Genomic DNA, 22,307 nt, shown 5'->3' on the forward strand with positions numbered 1-22,307 from the left:
ATTTCCTACCGTAAATATATTAAAACTTAATTTCTGATTAGTAATATGCATTGCTAAGAACTTCATTTGGACAACTTTTAAAGGCGATTTTGTCTATATATATTTTTTTTTTTTTTTTTTTTTTTTTGCACCCTCAGATTCCAGATTTTCAAATAGTTGTATCACAGCCAAATATTGTCCTATCCCAGCATATAAAAGAAAGTAAGCTTATTTATTCAGCTTTCAGATGATGTATAAATCTTAATTTAAAAAAAAATTTACCTTATGATACCTTAAAATTTACTTATGACTAGTTTTGTGATCCAGGGTCACAAATATGATTAATTGCATACTTAGTAAATAATTTTAGGTTTTAATATTCAGCTAAATGAAACTTTAATTTCAGTTTTGGAAAAAAAAAAAAAATGTCAGTGCCTTACTACTTTTATGTTGCTTTTTGTCCTAGGTTTTTTTTTACCTTTTGTCAAAGGTATGTTGTCAAATGTTTTGTGCATTTTCCTGCAAGTTTCAACTAAAATATTTAGGCTTGGCATTTATAATAAATGTTTACTGTGAATTTGTGTTTGTTTTTTATATTTGGAATTAGAATTAGAATATACAGAATTAGAATTAGAATATCGCACAAAATTAGAATATTGAGGGAAAGTCCATTTATTTCAATACTTTGTTTCAAAAAGTTAAACTTGTATGTTATATTAGTTCACTACACACAAAGCGAAATATTTCAAGCCTTTATTTGTTTCAATTTTAATGATTATGGATTAAAGATAAAAAAAAAAAAAAAACAGTATTTTACAAAATTAGAATATCATGACAAAGTTCAACATTGTAGGCTCCCTGTGTCCCAATCTAGTCAGCTAATTAACGCAAAACACTTGCAAAGATTTCCTCAGCCTTTAAATTGACTCAGTCTGGCTTAGTGGGCTTTAGAATTATGGGGAAAACTGCTGACTTGACAGTTGTGCAGAAGACCATCATTGACACCATCCATAAGGAGGAAAAGTCTCAAAAGGCAATTGCAAAAGAAGCAAATCTTGCATTCCATTTGGAAATCAAGGTCCCAGAGTGTGGAGGAAGACCGGAGAGGCACAAAAGTCAAGCTGCTTAAAGTCCAGTGTGAAGTTTCCACAGTCAGAGATGGTTGTCATCTGCTGGTGTGGGTCCATTGTCTTTTATCAAGTCCACAGTCAATGCAGCTGTCTACCAGGAAACTTTTGAGAACTTCATGCTTCCTGCTGCCTACAAGCTTTTCGGACATGATTTTTTTTTTTTCCAGCAGGATTTGGCACCTGCCCACAAAGCCAAAACTACCAGTACCTGGTTTAATAGCCATGGAATAACTGTACTTGATTGGCCGGCAAACTCGCCTGACTTAAACCTTATTGAAAATCTATGGGGTATTGTCAAAAGGAAGATGAGGGAACAGAGACCCCGAAATGCAGACGAGCTGAAGGCCAATATCAAAGCAACTTGGGCTACCATAACACCTCAACTGTGCTGTAATTAGTGCAAAAGGAGGCCCAACAAAGTAGTGAGGACATAATACAGTACATTAACACACTTTTCAGAAGGCCAACATGTGTTTAAGATCCTTTTTTATTGGTCACATGAAATATTCTAATTTTGTGAAATACTGGATTTGTTGTGGATTTTTTTGTCTTTAATCCACAATCATCAAAATAAAGGCTTGAAATATTTAATTTAGTGTGTAGTGGAATAATATAACATACAAGTTTCACTATTTGAAACAAATTATTGAAATAAATGGACTTTCCCCTCAATATTCACATTTTTTGGCACATACCTATAGATACATGTTTTTAATGCTTGTAAACGTTTCGTTTATTTTACATTATTTCTAAATTAAATGATAAAACGTGTCTCATACATCAATCGACTTGTACAATAATGCAACTTATCTCTGTCATTAAGTGCTCATAAAAAATAGATGATGGTACAAGAATTGAACTGCCATGTATGTACGTATGGGCTACGTATAGGTAAGTATAGGCTACAGTATAGTAGTAAGTGAGTGTCGATTTAGAATTTTAAACAAAAAAAATCAAAGCTTCATTTGTCATAAACACATTAGGCGGCCCCTCACTTAATGTAGAAAGCTTGATGTGGCCCTCGAGTCAAAACGTTTGCCCACCCCTGCTTTAAATGGAAAGACATCACAGCTCTACCACTGGAGAAAGCATAACAGTCAGTTTGGATCACATGTGATCACTTGTGTGATTACCAATACATTAAAATACAGCCTTGACATCACAGAATTTCTGTGAAAGCTAAATCTTAAATCCGGCTCTAGTTTTAGCGCCTTTTAGTACCTTTGTAACCTTTACCTGAACACATCTGTTTCTCTTTCTCACCTGGTTTTCAGCACTGCTGATTGAGTGCTGGTCTAGAGCAACATCGCCCTCTATGCGCAGTTCTGGTTCGGGGTCCGCTATTGGAGCTTTGGGTTCGTCCTGGTTGTCCTTTTCCCGGGCCCTCTCCGTCTCAACCCCCTCGCCGTCTGAGCACTGCGAGCGGCGCTTTAGGAACGAGGAGAAGAGGCGGGAGAGGCCGCGACCAGCGGAGGTGCGCTGGCGCGGCTTCAGCTGCTGCTCCTCCTCCGAGCCCCCAGGGGGCGGCGAGGTGCCGGTGGGGCTGTCCTGAGCTGAGTCAGCGGGGCCTGGCTCCTGTGCAGCGGGGTCCTCCTCTTCCTGCTGCTGCTCGCACACCTGTTTCTTATGAACGCTCTCCGCCTCGTCTGTGGTCATGGCAGTCACTGGAAGATGAGACATTTCAGTTAAAGTCAGTAACTGTTGAAAGTTCAGATGGTATAATGTTTCCATGTCTCACAGTATGTGTCTGTCCCACTACCCACACTTGTGGTCTCAGCCACTTTCAGAAAAAAAAAAATGTACAGATAATGTACGGATAGTGCCCTTGTCATCCAAGATGTTCATGTCTTTCGTTCTTCAGTCGTAAAGAAGTTACGATTTTTTGAGGAAAACATTTCAGGATTTCTCTCCATATAATGGACTTCTATGGTGCCCCCGAGTTTGAACTTCCAAAATGCAGTTTAAGTGCAGCTTCAAAGGTCTCTAAACGATCCCAGCCAAGGAAGAAGGGTCTTGTCTAGCAAAACGATTGGTTATTTTCTAAACAAATTGACAATTTATATACTTTTTAACCTCAAATGCTCGTCATATATTGTGTAATCGAGATCCATACAGTTAGGGTATGTTGAAAAACTCCCATCTTGTTTCAAAATCATCCTAAAATGCCATTTTACCTATTTTGTAAAGGGGGTTTGATCTTCAGTTTGTAAACACTTGGTTGGCACTTCTGCAGCAATGTAAGACAATTTTGAAGTTGGGGAAGAATAAGATGGGAGTTTTTCGACATACCCTAACTGCATCGCAGAGATGAGACAGGATGAGCATTTGAGGTTAAAAAGTGTATAAATTGTCAATTTGTTTCGAAAATAAACAATCGTTTCACTAGATAAGACCCTTCTTCCTCGACTGGGATCGTTTAGAGCCCTTTGAAGCTGCATTTAAACTGTTTTTTTTTTTTTTTTTTTTTTTAAGTTCAAACTTGGGGGCACCATACATATCCATTATATGGAGAGAAATCCTGAAATGTTTTCCTCAAAAAACAATTTCTTTACGACTGAAGAAAGAAAGACATGAACATCTTGGATGACAAAGGGGTTTCTTTCAGAACATTATTTCAAAAAACAAGCTTCAGAATCATTGAAGAGATAATCGCGATGCATCTGAGAATCAATTTTTTCCCCACCCCTAGTAAGAAGACAAGTGATCAAATACAAAGACAGCAAGTTTGGGCAATTTGATAGATCCCACATGTCTGTCAACACTTCTTGGGCTAATATTGCTTAAAATATTGTGTGACTTTTTTAATGGTAGGGAAAGTGCGAACACAATCCAGCAAGACCAAAATATTACACTTTTGGTCAATATGTTGTAAACTTTCTAAGACTCTGCACTGCTGCCTCATTCAGGACATGGCGCCCCTGGCCATGTGCCCAAATGCACATATGGTTACTCAGACCCTGTACTTGGCATGTTCATGACAGTTCATCAGAGATGTGTTGATGTCCGATTAATGAGTCATTTAAATTTTAAATGTTGGACTGTTTCAACCCACAAAGCTGTCGGTTAGCTACACATGTAAAATAGTGTGTAGTCTTCTATTATAATATTTTATGGTGCTCTTTGTCTTTTTGAAGACTAAAAGCTTCAGTACCTATTGCAATTGCATTTATTCAGAATATCATGTTTTATGTTGCACAGAGCCTAAAGTGATTTATAATTGTTAATAAACAATTTTAATTTGTTTATTGTGAAATAACTCTGATAAGCATGGTTCTGGGTTTCCATTCCCAAAAGCATCAATGCTTTCTTATGATACTTTTGGGAAACGCAGCCCTGTTTGAATCTGAAGTGAGTGTACGCTCTCTGTGATTGATTGGGTCTGATTGAAAATAGTTCTATCCTGCACAATTATTCGCTAACATAGATTATGTCTAATTCAATGCATATTGTACGCATTGTATTTTGTTAAATAAACGATGATATTTGTTGTTGGCAAAATAGAACAAAAACAGGCAATTGGTGTCTAAAACGTAAGTATCTCAATTAACTTCATGTTTATTGAACTGTTGTACAAATGCACTTGTAACCACATGCTGACTTTTAAAGAAAAAATGACTCTCTTCATGTGATATTGATTAACTATATGAAATGATATACAGTCAAGCTCAAAATTATTCATACCCCTGGCAAATTCTGACTTAAAGTTACGTTTATTCAAGTTTGTTTTTGATTAGAAATGACAGACATCTACCAGAAGATATTAAGCCGACGTACAAGAGGCATCATTGTGGAAAAAATTATTACTCATCTTTTATTTACATTTGAACAAAAAAGTGGCATGTCCAAAATTATTCATACCCTTCTCAATAATCAATAGAAAAGCCTTTATTGGCTATTACAGCAATCAAATGCTTCCTATAATTGCTGACCAGTTTTTTGCATGTCTCCACTGCTATTTTTGCCCATTCATCTTTAGCGATGAGCTCCAACTCTTTCAGGTTGGAGAGTCTCCTTGCCATCACCCTGATCTTTAGCTCCCTCCACAGATTCTCAATTGGATTTAAGTCAGGACTCTGGCTGGGCCACTGCAAAACGTTAATGTTTTTGTCTGCTAACCATTTCTTCACCACTTTTGCTGTGTGTTTTGGGTCGTTGTCATGCTGAAATGTCCACTGGTGCCCAAGGCCAAGTTTGGACTATTTGGAATGGTATAGAACTTTGGATTTTGCCATAGACTGTGACAAAGGGTATAAATAATTTTGGACATGCCACTTTTTGTTCAAATGTAAATAAAAGCTGAGAAATATATATTTTTTTCCACAATGACGCATCTTGTACATTGTCTTATTTTCTTTTGGGAAAAGCCTGTGTCATTTCCGGTCAAAAAAAAAACTTGCTGGTTGAATAAAAGTAACTTTAAGTCAGAATTTGCCAGGGATATGAATAATTTCAGGCTTGACTGTAAATATATCCATTATCTGCCACATATGGTTACTCAGACCATGTGCTTGCCATGTTCATGACAGTTAATCAGAGATGTGTTGATGTCTGATTACTAATTCATTCAAATTTTAAATTGTGGCCTTTTTCAAAGCTGTCTTCTATTTGTCTTTTTGAAGCCTAAAAGCTTTAGTACCTATTAACTGCAAATGCATTTATTCAGAATATCATGTTTTATCATGTTTGATCGTGGAACATACAACACTATACATTCTTTATTCATTTTTCCGTTATTTATTTAAAGCACATACTTACTTCCATTCAAATGTCTTTGCTATTTTTGCACATTGTCTGTCTTGTATACCTCTATATTGTTCTTTTTATAATATGTATCGTCTTGTCACTGTCATTCTGTAGCACTGTGGAGCTCTGTCACAAAAACAAATTCCTAGTATGTGCAAACATACCTGGCAATAAAGCTCATTCTGATTCTGATTCTGATTTATGTTGCACGGAAGAAAGAAAGTGCCTAAAGTGATTCTATTTTTTTATCACTCCTGCAATCTAGGTGTAAAAGAGACTTTGTGAGTGGACCAGACACAATGAGTTCAGCAAAGACAAGATGAGAGCACTGCCACACAACTACAGCCCTCTGTACATCTCCAATGAACCCTGAAGAGGTTAACAAAACAAAAACAACAACTGAATGGGCCTCTCACACAAAACACATGACAAAGTAAATCTTGTATGTTCTTTTAGAATACAACAGTCTATTTTGAAATAATCAGTGACGCCATATCCAATTATGACAAGACCAAGCTTTCAGTGTTAAATCTAATCCACTGAGATCACAAAACCACCTCATCTTCAGTAACGGTGAACCGGCCTGCCTCAGGCCTGATGACATAACAGCAGATTTACACACTGAAGCATTATGGGTAGGTGGTCTTTAAAGTAGCTGGTTACAAAACCCGATTCAGCTTGAGGTCAGCTGTGTCAGTGTTCACTCATACATTCAGACACAGTGATGAGGCTTGAGCTCACCAGTAATGAACTTAGTGTTCAATCTAACATCCATACTACGGCAACTGCAGAGCCCCTAAGACATGGTGATAGAAAAATATATTTCATTGCTTTTGTGTTCTCTTCCAAAAATGTTTGATTCCCAGAGAAACTTTGTGTTTACTCCCTAAACTTTTGAATTTATTTCGCAAAACTTTCATTTGCACTTCCGCCACTGGCTCTGTTCCTACGGCTCTCAGCCTCGCCCTGCTGGCCACAAATCTGAGACTATATTTCAATGCTTTGAAACTTTATTTCAATGCTTTTGAAATGTTCAATTGCTTTTATATTTCAATGCTTGTCAAAAGGTTTCTCAGGGGAACAATACTTTGGCAAAAGAACACAATAGTTTTGTGAGCAAACGCAAAGTTTCTCAAGGGAAAACATTCCTTTTGCAATTGGACATAAATTTGTAAGCAAACGTAAACTTTTTGCAAGCGAAAGTAATGTTTCACTGTGAATGCAATAGTTTTTCAAGTGAACGAAAAAAAATAGGCTTGGTTTGAAAATGACTACTGGACTTTTTTTTTGCCACGAAAAATGCTGTGACCGCACCTTAATTCCTATATTATACAAGGATCTAACTGTATATGTTGTGCTGCTGTGTCCTCTGTATATGTCAGCATCGCCCTGGACAAACACAACAAGCTGATCACACAGTTGCTGGGAACCAGCTGCACCTGCAATACATCAAAGGGAATCACTGAAACTACAAAGAACATGATCTCACCAAACAAGCTCTCACGCTGTTCTGCTGTCCCGCACAGATTCTGACTAAACCATCTGAGTAAGCGTGTGTGATACAGACAAAAACTGATATCTTGATATTTAATGGGATTTTTTTCGAACGATAATTAAACAATATTTTGCAGAGTGTGTTTTTGTGCAGGTGGCAGCAAGTGTCTGTTTTAATGAGTGATTCATTGCATCATTCTTTCAAACCATTCATTCAAAAATGGCTGATTTATTTACATACAAAGCAAGTGACTGTACGAATAGGGATGCACCGAAATAAAAATTCTTGGCCAAAGCCGAAAAATATTACACACTGGGTTGAAAGCAGATTACCGAACACAGTTTTTCGTGTTTTCCCCCCATGTATTTTGCCAGGTTTTTTTTCACCATTGCATAAATTAAATAGCCAATATTTGCTTTTTAAAGTTTTGTCTTGCTTTTCAAAGAAGCAAAGAGAACAATTACAAAACAACAATTTAAAAATATTTACTTAACACTGAACATTTTTTACATTTTGTAGACATTACAGCCTACCAGCAAAGCACAATTTAACTTAAAATTAATAAGTTAGTAAAATAATATTCTTTGGCCATTTTTAAGACCCCCTTCTTGAATCAGGCATGTGTTTTTAATGTACAAATAAATCAGCCTTGCTGAGCAAAGGAGAATGTTATAACAAATGCATTAATAGAGCCGTTGTAATGATTGTTATCATTATTTTTGTCTTACTTTTTTTTTTATTACAATACTAACATTTATGAATGTTGACTTCTATTTTGGCGGAAACCCGGAATAAGACCTCAGTACTACTTTTTGCTGACAGCAGCAGATATATGAATGATTCAGATTTTCCTTGTGCTTTAGACTTTGAACCCTGGTTAAGGAGCTTGTGCAACGCTGTCAGAATAAATACAATGATTCATTCAAAATCTAATACATTCAGGAACAAAACACTGCTGTAAGGAGACGCAGTGTGTTTCATTGCGGACGGTGAAAGTACTTTGATTGGTCTTCCAAATGAGGACAGTGTTTAATCAGTTATATTTACAACAGTGCCAGCTGTACACAACGGGTTAAGGCTATAAAGTAAGGGCAATTCCAATGTTGCAAGGAAAGTCTGCACTTAAGTACTTTTTCATATTTTAAAGAATTTGCTACTGACTATTCAAACGTGAGTTTTGAGCTGTGTAGAGTAGTGCTTGTTGTTTTTCGTTCTACGATCAGAAATGCAGACATGGTGTTATGTTTACATGGCGCAACGCATAAAAAGAGAGTATGAGTCATTATAATCAGTAGTTATGTCCCCACTGGATGCAACAAATGCCTCGTTTATAATGGGTTTTATTGTTTCTGTCTCGTCGTGCTGAGAAGCGGCATCACAACATGGTAAAGGGGCGTAACATTTCCTTCACGCGCTTGAGGTATTCGGCCAATCACAACGCACCAGATAGCTGGCCAATCAGATAACACCTCCCTTTTTTATCAACAATGAGTTTTGTAAAAATTGAAGAGTTTCAGAAAGGCGGGGCAGAGAGGAGCAACAATAATGCACAGTATGTCGAAAATAATATGTTTTTTGAACCTCAAACCGCATAAGCACATCACATTACACCAAATACACAAAATAATGTTCTTTTTAGCAACATCAAATGACCCCTTTAATTTGTTGATTTCTCATTTTATAGTTGGCATATAACGTGGTGTATTAGTATTCATTTTGTTAATAAAAGTTCTATAAGTTTGACTTGTGTTTTGTTGTTGCTTGAATTGAATCAATGGCAAATTGCCGGTAATTTGAAAGTGAAAGTAAAATTTGCACGGCACTTTAAGCTAATTAATCGAGAAGGAAAGGGAGGAAATAGGGAAAACTCAAACAAACTAACTTGTTTTGGGCTTATTTTTAAATGAACTAAATGTTTTTGTTATTACATAGGTACCGTTGAGTATCAGCACCGAATTTCATGTACCGATACCAGTACAATACCGGTTCAAATGTAAAAGGTATCCTATCACACTCCTGGGGCTAATATGGGCTGATGGGACTGACTTGTTGTCACCACAATTTAAAAAAGATGTTTTTTTATTTTTGCATGGGGATGACTATCAATAAAGTCAATGATTATTTGCCATTCTAGTTGACAGCACACAGACAATCAAATAAAAACAGACTCACATAGCGCCCTGTTTAATCATCTCCACACACACACAGGTCTGCTATTCAGCCATCGTTCTTTCTCATTCACCAGCAAACTAATTACAAAGCCTCATTATGAGGGTCCAAGTTTAAGCACATGCAGTCTCTTGAGAACAGACTGGACTAAAGAAGACTGCCTCATTCATGCAGAACGTCTGCGTCTGTTTGAGTCAGAGTGTTTAATCAGCTAATCCGGCTCTTAGATGCATTTAACCTCCCAGTTACAACAAATTGCACTTTCTTCTCAATAAATCAACAGGTCAAGGAACTCTCTTTGTCATTAATGTGAGTGAGTCAGCTTTGAAATGTCCTCACAAGGACAGTAAAGACTGAAATCACTTACATCATGTGGACCAGCCAGCAGTCCTCATGGGGAAAATAACTTAAAGGGTAAGTTTCAGCAAGCTTTGTGCTGTTACAATGCTGGTAGTTTATGTATATGTTGCCTGCACCAATTTTGGCCAATATTTGGTATTTTTGGAAATTATTAACATTGGCCAATACTCTTTTAATTAACAAACTAGTAATTACAAGAAAGCAAAACATTAAACCTCCCATTCTGAAATTAAACCAAACAGGAAGTGAACTTCTCAACTTCTCCATTTATCTACTTAAAGTCCTCAACAACCACACTCCCCACCCAGTATCTGCTCAAATACCTGAAGCATTCAGCTGCAAAAATACATACAAAATAGGTACTTTACTGCAAAGAGTGTGTCTTGCAGTGCCTTTTTACTTTGCCAAAGATTCTCACTTTTAAGAATTTGATCTACCTGCTTACATCTCTACAACAGTAGACACTGACCCTACAGCAAACACAAACACAAACACAAACACACACACACACACAGTGCTCTACTAGAGGATTTGTGAAACTCTCAGAAGAACCGGCCCACGTTTCCTCTGACCTGAGAGTCAAATGATGACACATACTGCAACCTGCCTACAAACACACAGTGCATGATGGTGCCATGATGGTTTATGACTTTTGAAAATGTTATTTGAAGTAAAACAGGGCCATTCCATGTCAAATCAAGCAAATTTCAGAAACTTCCCTAGCTAAACAATATTTTTATGAAGAAAGAAAAACAGGTAACACTTTATTTTAAGTACCAATGTAACCAGCATGCATATTACTAGCTTATTTTTTTGTGAATTAGTACAACAGTTCTTTCTGGTCCTTGAATCTGATTGGCTGAGAGCAGTGAGATATTCTAGTGATATCGCAACTCCAACTGTTTGCGTTAGGGATGCACCGAATGTTCAGCAGCCGAAATTATTTGCCTAAAAATAGCAAAAAAAAAGCTCTTTCTGCGTTCAGCCGAATAAGCGAAAAGACTAAATAAATTATACCGAACAATGACGTGACACGATCAAATAGAGGCGTGCACTAATGCAGCAAACATGTCAGCAGTTTGAAAGCTTTTAAAACTGTTCGAGAAAGACGCAAAAATCATTACAAGCACCGAGCTGCGCTGAAACAGCGTATTGAGAATCATTCATAAATCTGCTGCTGTCAGCAAAAAGTAGTACTGAGGTCTTCTTGCGGGTTTTCGCCAAAATAAGTCAACATTTATAAATGTTAGTATTGTAATTGTACTGTTCTTTAAAATAAAATAAAAAAGACCAAAATAATGATAACAATCATTACAACAGCTCTATTAATACATTTATTATAACATTCTCCTTTGCTCAGCAAGGCTGCATTTATTTGTACATAAAACACATGCCTGATTCAAGAAGGGGGTCTTAAAAATGGCCAAAGAATATTATTTTACTAACTTATTAATTTTAAGTTAAATTGTGCTTTGTTGGTAGGCTTTAATGTCCACTAGAATGTTAAGAATGTTCAGTGTTAAGTAGATATTTTTAAATAGTTTTGTAATTGATTTTTCTTTTTTTGAAAAGCAAGACTGTAAAAAAATGTAAAAAGCACATTTTGGCTATTTGATTTATGCAATAGTGAAAAAATGGGCAAAATACATGGGGGGAAAACACGAAAAAGCACATTCAGTCATCGGCCTTCGGCCCAGTGTTTAATTTTGTTCGGCTTCAGACAAGAATTTTCATTTTGGTGCATCCCTAGTTTGTATCACACCATTTGCATCATGACTTGTGTCATGGCCCAAATCCACTATAATTTTATAAACAATACTGTTTTTGTGTCACGGAATGTAGTTTTAAGAGTTTTTTTAAGACTTTAAATATGCGGTTTGTTAATAATAAAAACGTCTATTTAAATGTCTCCAGGGTGTCAGAGGCCATTCAGTGCTCACGAACCCACCAAAAGCAGCCTTACTTTTATTTTTCAACAACATCGTATAAGACGCAGCCTACAAATGCACTGAGCAGCGCTGTCATCGGAAACCGCCCTCAACAGATGAAAGGATAGTACAACAAAGATATCGCTTTCTATTTCTATTCAAACTATTGTTTTATTGTGAATATGAGATTGAGCTGAAGAATGAATGCTGTATCAGATGCAGGTAATCACACTTCCTCAGTCCATCTCTCTCATAATACAGTGAGCTTGTAATACAGTAATACCATAAAACTTTTAATGAAGCAACTCAACATTCATTCGTTACTAGTTCTAAAGTGATGTTTTCGAATTAGTAACGAAGACTTGTGCTCAACCGTTAAACTGTCAAACTGATATTTAAATCTGTGGCGGAAGGAAGTAGTTCAGCACAAAATAGGGTTTTTAAAGACACTCCTATTTGACTAGTAATATGCATTGCTAAGAACTTAATTTGGACAACTTTAAAGATTTTCTCAGATTCCCGATTTTCAAATAGCTGTATCTCGGACAAATATTATCCTATCATAACAACCCATACATCAACCAAAGCTTAGTTATTCAGCTTTCAGATGATGTATAAATCAAATCTCAATTTAAAAAAAAATGCACCCTTATGACTAGTTTTGTGGTCCATGGTCACATTTATGTTGAACTGGAATGACCTGTAATTTTATTTCAGTTGAACAAAATAAATAAAGTGGCTAGAGTTTGTAATACGACTCCAACAGTAATGTGGTTTCTGTTAACTAAACACAACATTGGGTGCTTCAAGTTTGAATAACTTGGTTGATAATGATGGGAGTGATCTAGTTTTGTATGTGCATCAGTTCCTGATTTGAGAGCAGCAGGTGCAGAGCCCATTTTTTCCGCCCTAGAACTGTCTTGTATTCAACGCTGTGTCTGTAGAAAAGTGTTATAATTCAACCCATCTCATTTTGCTGGCCTGGAGGAACAGGTGAGCAGAAAGGGTGTGTGGATGTCTGGAAGCTTCCTGTGACATAATTCGGCTCGTCTGCAATTACAGCAAACAAACACGAGTGTCTTTTTCCCGCAGGCTGTCCAATATCTCACTCAAATCAACGTCAGCCTTTCTAGAGGCGCTGTCACACCGCTAATATCCTGTTCACTGCCAATATGAGGCCTGTCTACATGCATTTGTGTTTTACGATGCTTTTGTACGGCGGCTATTAATGGAGCGGGGTGGAGGAAGGAGGGGCCGAGGGCGTGACGGCACGGATTTACTGAGACAACAATGACTGAAACAAACACACCGAACTGAGACACAGACGCATTAGACATGCTCAAGCCCTGAACCCTGCCTGATCATCAAACAACACCAACGCTGAGTTTATCAGGACATCAGTTAGACACAAAAGGAAAAATTAAAGAACAACTAAAGAATGACAAAACTGTCAGGAAAAAAAAACTATCAAAGTTCAAATAACATACAAATAATACAAAATAATAATGTATAAATAAAAACATGGCATTAATGAACATTATAAAACAAACAAACAAAACAGACATACAAATAAATAACCAGTGACAGAAAAAAAAATTATATTAAATGTAATAAAAAATAAAATATTATGAATGAATAAATGCAAGCAATGGTAATTAAAAAAAAATTGTAATATATTTAAACAAACAAGTAAGAAATGTAAATTTGTATTAACCAATGTCTTTGCTGCCGACCTTCGATGATCCAATTCATCCATACTAATAAGCAAAAATTACTCAAGATAATCTAACATTTGTTTTCTTTTTTTATTGCTGAAGAGTTGACATTTTTTCTTCTGCCATCTACTGTACAGACATGAATTTACTTTTCTCTAAGCCTGAGGCTTTTGGTGTGAAAAGGCTTTTACATTTGGAAAAAATAGAATTTTTTATATTAAAAACAAACAAGCAAGCCCTGTCCAAATTAAAAAGTGATGCAAAAGTAACGTAACGGATTACTTACCATAAAAAGAAACTAAGTAACCTAATTAATTGCCTTTTCGGGAGTAACTCAATATTGTAATGCGTTACTTTTAAAAGTACACTGCTTGTAATGGTAAAGCTGGTTAAAATAGTAAATATTAGCCATATTTAAATAAATGTGTATTAACAAAATAATGAATGTTACTCCATTGCTCAACTGTATAAGTCTTTCTCTACAAATAAAAAAAAAATCTAGTAATGGTAGTAAAATCAATATTGACAAAAGTAATAAAATAAATACTGATAAAGACAATAATGAACCCATAAAAGTTAAATAAAGAAGTGTAATGGTAGTTGGTAAAAATGGTAAAATAAATATTTAATACCAAAATAATGAATGCTACTCCACTGCTTCATGTTACAAACACTTTCTCTATAAATTAAATAGATATAGAAAGTGCACTGTTTTTCTTCTTTATTTTACAAAAGCACAATGTTTTGTTGATATTGCAAGTATATACAAATAAAAGTAGACGTTTTACAGTTTTAAACGATGCATTACTCATCTGTACAATTAAAAATGACAGAACATTAAGTTCTTTTCGCTGTTATCAGGAAAAAAATATAAAATGATAGATAGATAGATAGATAGATAGATAGATAGATAGATAGATAGATAGATAGATAGATAGATAGATAGATAGATAGATAGATAGATAGATAGATAGATAGATAGATAGAAATTAATGTAATAAACAAACAAATAAATAAATACTTAAAAGTTTTTAACATATAATTAGCATATTTAAATAAACATTTAATTACAGAATAACAAAAGTTTCTTCACTGCAGTTCCACTGTTCTATACAAATGTTTTCTGCATAAATAAATAAATAGTTTGCCATTGGAAATAAATAAAATAAATATTTAACAAGACAGTAATGACTATTAAGAATACTCCACTGCACAAACTCTCTCAGTGTAGCTCTGCTTTTGTTTAGATCCTCCGGCCGCTACACTAACACCACTGCACTGACACTAATCCACTCTATACACTCCCCTCCCCCCCTCACACACACACACACACACACACACACACACACTTCTCCATCTCCCTGCTGCATCTGCCATCCATCAATACATCACACAGCTCTCTTATGCAAATAACATCACTTTTAACTCTTTCAAAATACACTCCCAGAGCTCCCCATGAACCAAAACACACTTTTATCCCATTATTGCCATTGGACACCCGCAACTTTATCTAATTACAGCTCTCTAAATTATCCACACATACACACACACACAACATCATCCTCAACATCAACACAGGCCTGCCCACGCACAACATCATCCCTTTACAGTTCACCTAAAAGCACAGGTACACACACACACACACTCCATCATCCTCTTATGCATCAAGTGCAGACACACACACACACACACACACACACACACACACACACACACACACTCATCCAATTATATCTCACTGCAACACTTCCAGTATATTACAGTCGACTGCACTCAGATGGCAGCAGGAAACACTCACGTCCATAACAACACATCTGCGTATAGCTGCTGAAGCCTTCTTTTCTGATCTTACACACACACACACACACACACACACACACAAACACATACACGTGTCAGATGGTGCAGTGGTGACAGATGGTGTGTGTGGGGTGTTTTGGCCTCTCAGAGAGCGTGTAAAGTGGACATATGCGAGACCCTTCGCCTCTGACCTGTCCAACACCCTTTATAGAGGAACACACACTCCTGTTATTGACTCAGATCATCATCAGTCCCACAAGAACTAAAGATCAGCTTACACTGATACATCAATACTGTTTATCTTCAAACACTTATCTAGTCCTGCTCTTTTTTGGAAGAGAAAAGCATTAGGCTGTATAGCTAAAACAAAATATGTACCTCAATATTCTTCAATCTTTTACATATATTATTCATATATTAATATATATTCAATATACATATTCAATAACTATCACATTTCTTTCACTCAACCAAGTAAGCACATCAATCAGTGTCAATCATCTCAAAACAGCCAAATATACCATTTAGGTACTAATATGTACATTTTAGATACTAATATGATATCTATGGAAGCCAGTTTTCACCACTAAATAAAAAATAAAAAAGTTAATTGCGACTTATCTCACAATTAGTTTTTTCTCTCAAAATTGTGAGATATAAACTCACGGATGCGAGTTAAGTCAGAATTGTGAGATATAAACTCGCAAATCTATGAACATATCAGTCTTTTTGTCGCAATTGCAAGTTTATATCGAACAATTCTGACAAAAAAGTCAACATTGCAAGATGCAAACCTGCAATTGCAAAAAAAAAAGAATTGTGAGATACAAAGTCTACGAAGAGACTTTTTTTCTCACAGTTGTGAGTTTATATCCCGCAATTCTGACTTTATAACTCGCAATTGTGCATTTATATCTCAAAGTTCTGAAAAACAAGTCAGAATTGTGAGTTTATATGATGCAATTGTGAGAAAAAAAAGTCCGAATTGTGAGACGTAAACTCGAAATTGTGAGAAAAAAAAGTCAGAATTGTGAGATATAAACTCGAAATTCTGTCAACATATCAGTCTTTTTTTCTCCTCAAAACTGGACTTTATAACTCGCAATTGCGAGTATATAACGAACTATTCTGACAAAAAAAAAGTCAACATTGCAAGATACAAACCTGCAATTGCGGGAAAAAACAAAGAATTGCGAGATACAAAGTCTACGAAGAGTTTATATCTCGCAATTTTGACTTTTTTTCTCACAGTTGTGAGTTTATGTCCCGCAATTCTGATTTTATAACTCACAATTGTGCATTTATATCTCAAAGTTCTGAAAAACAAGTTAGAATTTTGAGTTTATATGATATATAAACTCGAAATTGTGAGAAAAAAAGTCTGAATTGTGAGATATAAACTCGCAAATCTGAGAACATATCAGTCTTTTTTTTCTCCTCAGAACTGGACTTTATAACTCGCAATTGCAAGTTTATATTGAACAATTCTGACAACAAAAAGTCAACATTGCAAGATACAAATCTGCAGTTGCAGGGGGAAAAAAAAGAATTGTGAGATACAAAGTCTACGAAGAGTTTATATCCCGCAATTCTGACTTTATAACACACAATTGTGCATTATATCTCAAAGTTCTGAAAAACAAGTCAGAATTGTGAGTTTATATGATGCAATTGTGAGAAAAAAAAGTCAGAATTGTGAGACGCAAACTCGAAATTTTGAGAAAAAAAGTAATTTTTTTCTCCTCAGAACTGGACTTTATAACTCGCAATTGCAAGTTTATATCGAACAATTCTGACAAAAAAAGTCAACATTGCAAGATACAAACCTGCAATTGCAGGAAAAAAAAAAGAATTGCGAGATACAATGTCTACGAAGAGTTAGTTTATATCTCGCAATTTTGACTTTTTTTCTCACAGTTGTGAGTTTATGTCCCGCAATTCTGACTTTATAACTCGCAATTGTGCATTTATATCTCAAAGTTCTGAAAAACAAGTCAGAATTGTGAGTTTATATAATGCAATTGTGAGAAAAAAAAGTCAGAATTGCGAGTTCTTATGATGCAATTGTGAGAAAAAAGTCAGAATTGTGAAATATAAACTCGCAATTCTGTCAACATATCAGTCTTTTATTTCTCCTCAGAACTGGACCTTATAACTTGCAATTGCGAGTTTATATCGCACAATTCTGAAAAAAAGGCACCATTGCAACCTGCAATTGCAAGAAAAAAGTCAGAATTGTGAGATACAAAGTCTACAAGGAGTTTATATCCCGCAATTCTGACTTTATAACTCACAATTGTGCATTTATACCTCAAAGTTCTAAGAAAAAAAGATATATAAACTAGCATATCACAACATATCAGTTATTATTTTTCTCCTCAGAACTGGACTTTATAACTCGCAACTGCGAGTTTATATCGCACAATTCTGACAAAAAAAATTTAACATTGCAAGATTCAAACCTGCAAAAGCAAAAAAAAAAAAAGAATTGCGAGATACAAAGTCTACAAAGAGTTTATATCCTGCAATTCTGACTTTATAACTCGCAATTATGCATTTATATAAAAAAAAAAAAAACAGAATTATGAGATATAAACTCGCAATTCTGTGAACATCATTTTTGAACATCTTTTTTTCCTCCTCAGACTGGACTTTGTAACTCGCAACTGTGCATTTATATCTCAAAGTTGAAAAAAAAAAAGTCGGAATTGCGAGTTTATATTAGGGATGCTCTGATCCGATATTCATATCGGGTATGGGCTCCGATACTGCAATGCTTCGTCGGATCGGGAATCGGTCATAGAGGGCCGATCCAATTGTGGGTATTATTCTGTGTTACCGTTAAGCCGTATAAAGCATTATAAAGCACAATAACGTATTCCAAGACTTCTGAAGCCATACATTATAAATTTGCGACACAGTATTTGTTTTGTTCTATCTATCATATATTGTTGCCTTATTAAATGATATTATTACTAGGATAAAAGTTTATAGTATGGGTATAAACACTTTATTTTTTTAATTGTCTACAGTAGTGATGAAAACGAAAGTATCTTAACACGTATGTATTGTAACGCTTACCCTCTTCCGTGGCGACAACTACACGTTTATAAAAGTATTTATCATTAAAACATTCATTCAGATTGCAATAGTGAAACAAGTCTTTATTGAGACACTGACTCCTTCATTTTTTTTAAATTTTGTTTGAATATATTTTTTAAAAGCCTTAAGCAATGAATATTTTTTTCAGAACCACTAATAAATTACGTTATTTTGTTTAGATTTTTTGTCTTTTTTTCTTCAGAATCATGAGAATCATGATCTCCAATTTATTTTCAAAAAAGTTTGATTTTCAATTTAAGATTACATGTTTATCACAGCATATAATTCATTAAAATAGAAGTTTAATTTCATAAAGTACACATTCATCTCAAAATGCTAGTTTATATTAGGGTTGGGCGATGTCGACCAATTTGGCATCGTACGATGTCTAACGTGAAACATCGCGATGGACGATGGCATCGTCCGCGGGGGACGGGGAGAGGGTGGGAGTGCGGGATGGTTGTTATTAAATAATTAATTCATAACAAATTAATTAATTGTAGCCTACCGTTTCCACCAGTGCTTAATTTGAGCTGGATTTTTAAAGATCCGGCATTAACAAGTGCATTAGATCGTGACAGTGCGGGCGTGCATACGAGACAGAGCAAGCGCGGCTTTATGTAGATGTATTTGGAGGATATGTGTGTTTGGTCCATAACATATTTTCAACCAGTCAGCTTTAAGTTCAAAATCGCACTCATTGATTGCTTACTGCTTAACCCACTCTCTCCAAATGCATTTAATGAGCAGCGGAATGTTTAGAGAGAAAGTGTAATATCAGAAATAATACCAAATCAAGCGAAATATTATTATGTATTAACATTATAAACACTATAAACATAGCTATAAGTTAGTTACCCTGACTCCAAAACGAATCATCTAAATGTAACGGTATCCTGAACAGAACAGGAATGAAACAAAATATATAAAGTTAAGAATCCAAAACAAAGCGAAACTAAAAATACCAGGCGTTGGGCTCACGTACCTCTGTAATTCGGCACAAATCCAAGTGTTTCCATATTCCCAATGTATTTGAATGATAAACTGGTATTTATAATGTATAGGCTTTGTATTGTACGTTTGTATTTTGATGGAAAAAAATCAATATTTTATCAAATATATTCTCTTGTTTTTTGTTCCAAGCTCGGTTCGTTATGGTAAAATCATGAAAAAGGCATATTTGGTGTAGTTTATTTAATCTAATTTAATTCAAATTATTTTGAATTTTTTTCTGCTGTTTTTGTATGCCTCATTTATTAATGTAAACGAACTTTCATGTAATTCGTTTGGAGTTCACTGTAATTTATATTGTGATCGCTAACAACTTCCTTGTTATTATTTCCTCATAATAATAATAAAAAAATAAGTAAAGATGCGGAAATTGAAAGCATGCATTTCATCTGTGATTCAGTGTGTGTTTTTCGCCAGCGGGTTGCTGCTGCGGCGGGGGCGGGGCGGAGGATCGCAATGCTGGCTCAGCATCGTGATGTCTATCGGCCATCGGCGATGGACGATGGCATCGTCTATTGACCCAACCCTAGTTTATATGATGCAATTGTAAGAAAAAAAGTCTGAATTGTGAGATAAAAAGTCGCAATTACCTTTCCTATTTTTTATTTAGTGGCGGAAACGGACTTCCATAGATATCAATATGCACCCTGCAAATCTGTAAGCAAATCAGTCATTTTTTTCTCCTCAGAACTGGACTTTATAACTCGCTATTGTGAGTATCGAACAATTCTGCCAAAAAAAGTTAACATTGCAAGATACAAACCTGCAATTGCGGGGGAAAAAAGAATTGTGAGATAGTCTACAAAGAGTTTATATCCTGCAATTTTGACTTTATAACTCGCTATTGTGCATTTATAAAAATTAAAAATAAAAGTCAGAATGGGACATATAAACTCGCGATTCTGTGAATATCATTTTTGAACAACTTTTTGTCTCCTCATTCTGGACTTTATAACTCGCAATTGTGCATTTATATCTCAAAGTTGAAAAAAAAAAAGTCGGAATATCAATATGCACCCTCTAGGGGTAAATAAGGTACAAAGGTGTAGTGACAGCTTTTGTACCTTTTTTTCTAAGAAGGCAGAACACATGCTAACAGGGCTCGAAATTACCTTTTTACTTGGTAGCACTGGTGCTCCCAACTTTGAAAAGTTAGGAGCACCAAAAAAAATTTAGGAGCACCTAATTTCTTTTTAGTAATGTGCCAAACTTGATTCTTCATGGCCAATTCTGATTGCAGATGTTTTATAAGCAAATGGGCTAATTCTGAAAGCCTTTTTTATATATTTATATGAGTAAATATGAGTATGAGTACATGAACAAGATGTTTATTTTCTACTATAGGTTACTATAGGTAGAGCCATTTAAATTAGAGGCAACCACTGCATTTTTAAACAATCTACAGTATAAACAACAAAAAATAAACAACACTTCTTTCGTCGTGTATAGACAATAAATGCAGGCATGATCTAAGTAGGCTACTCTTTCAATATTCGAAGTGCAAATAGAGACCGAATTTTTCAAGCATGATACAGAGCTATAGACACTACACAACTTATTATAGCCCACATACTAATAACAGCCTAGATATTTTATGTAGCCTAATTTGCGTGCATTGGGAAGTCTCTCTCTAAACGTGGGGTATTAAAGTTGCTTTTGAATGCGCGTGCGCGTTTTACTTTTGGTTTCGTTTTAACGATCGCGCGAAACTCTCGACGGCGCGGAGCGTGCATTCTACAATACAAGAGATTACTTTAACAAAACCATTTGAAAATGGGAGGTCACCAACGGGATTTTGAAAAGCGTGTCCCCAGTGGAAATTATGCCCCTGCGTGAGTGCCGCTGAGTTATCATTTGATGTGAATGTATGCCGCGTTGTACAGTATAATGAGACGGAGGCGCCAGAATTGTATCTGACAAAGTACGCTGTAGCACAAAATATTCAGATTTCTTCAAAAGCAGACTGTGGAGACCTTTTAATTGTCCACAATCAAAAGAGAGAACGGTGAACCTGTCACTGCATCAGCTCACAGCAGTCTGTGCAGTAGTTAGGCTAGCCAAAGTTTTGTAAAGAAATGAAACCAAGTCGCACCTCAACAATTTCTCGCACTCGCACATATGCTCCCAAATACATTTTGAGGTCACGCAGATTTAATTTTGGGAGCATATGCGACCAAAACGGTCACAATTTTTCGAGCCCTGTGCTAATGATTGACAAAGCATTGTTTTAATAATTATCAAGTTCAGCATGTGTTTTTTCAGTAGTGCATCATCACTAATTAATTAAAACAGAGCTACATTAGACTTCTAGACTATATTCACATCTATTTACAAACATCAAGCTAATTAGGGTATTTGTGTGCAAGCACAGATCGGTCTTTCGAAAACAAGATGTGTAAAAGCAGAAGTTGTTTTCATTTTCATAAGAGTACTATATTATACAGTCAGAGAACAGACTCGCACGTCTCAGTCCAGCGAGCTGATGCTGTGTGCCAGGACTCAATAATAAGGACGGCCTGATGGCTTCCGGCCAACTGACCAAACTCACACTTGCTCTTTTGGACCATTTCTGGCTACTACCTTGCCTTGCAAACTTAAAAATAAGATTTTACAGTTGAGGTCAAAAGTTTACATACACCTTGCAGAATCTGCTAAATGTTAATTATTTTACCAAAATAAGAGGGATCATACAAAATGCATGTTATTGTTTATTTAGTACTGACCTGAATAAGATATTTCACATAAAAGATGTTTACATATAGTCCACAAGAGAAAAGTTGATTTATAAAAATGACCCTGTTCAAAAGTTTTTATACACTTGATTCTTAACACTGTGTTTTTACCTGAATGAGCCACAGCTGTGTGTATTTTTGTT

The 22,307-nt window shown here is 35.6% G+C and overlaps 1 protein-coding gene across 6 annotated transcripts in view; it reads right to left on the reverse strand.

Annotated features, from left to right (window-relative positions):
- The window catches only part of epb41a (erythrocyte membrane protein band 4.1a), a 104,940-nt gene that overhangs the window by 72,900 nt on the left and 9,733 nt on the right, over positions 1 to 22,307 (reverse strand). For all 6 annotated transcript variants that reach the window (XM_073822070.1, XM_073822069.1, XM_073822068.1 and 3 more), the window contains exon 2: positions 2,373 to 2,773. In XM_073822070.1, the coding sequence (XP_073678171.1) occupies positions 2,373 to 2,765 (393 nt within the window). In that variant the 5' untranslated portion in view covers positions 2,766 to 2,773. The remainder of the gene's footprint in view (positions 1 to 2,372; positions 2,774 to 22,307) is intronic.

This window comes from Garra rufa, chromosome 17 (genome assembly GCF_049309525.1).
Source record: "Garra rufa chromosome 17, GarRuf1.0, whole genome shotgun sequence".
NCBI lineage: Eukaryota > Metazoa > Chordata > Actinopteri > Cypriniformes > Cyprinidae > Garra > Garra rufa.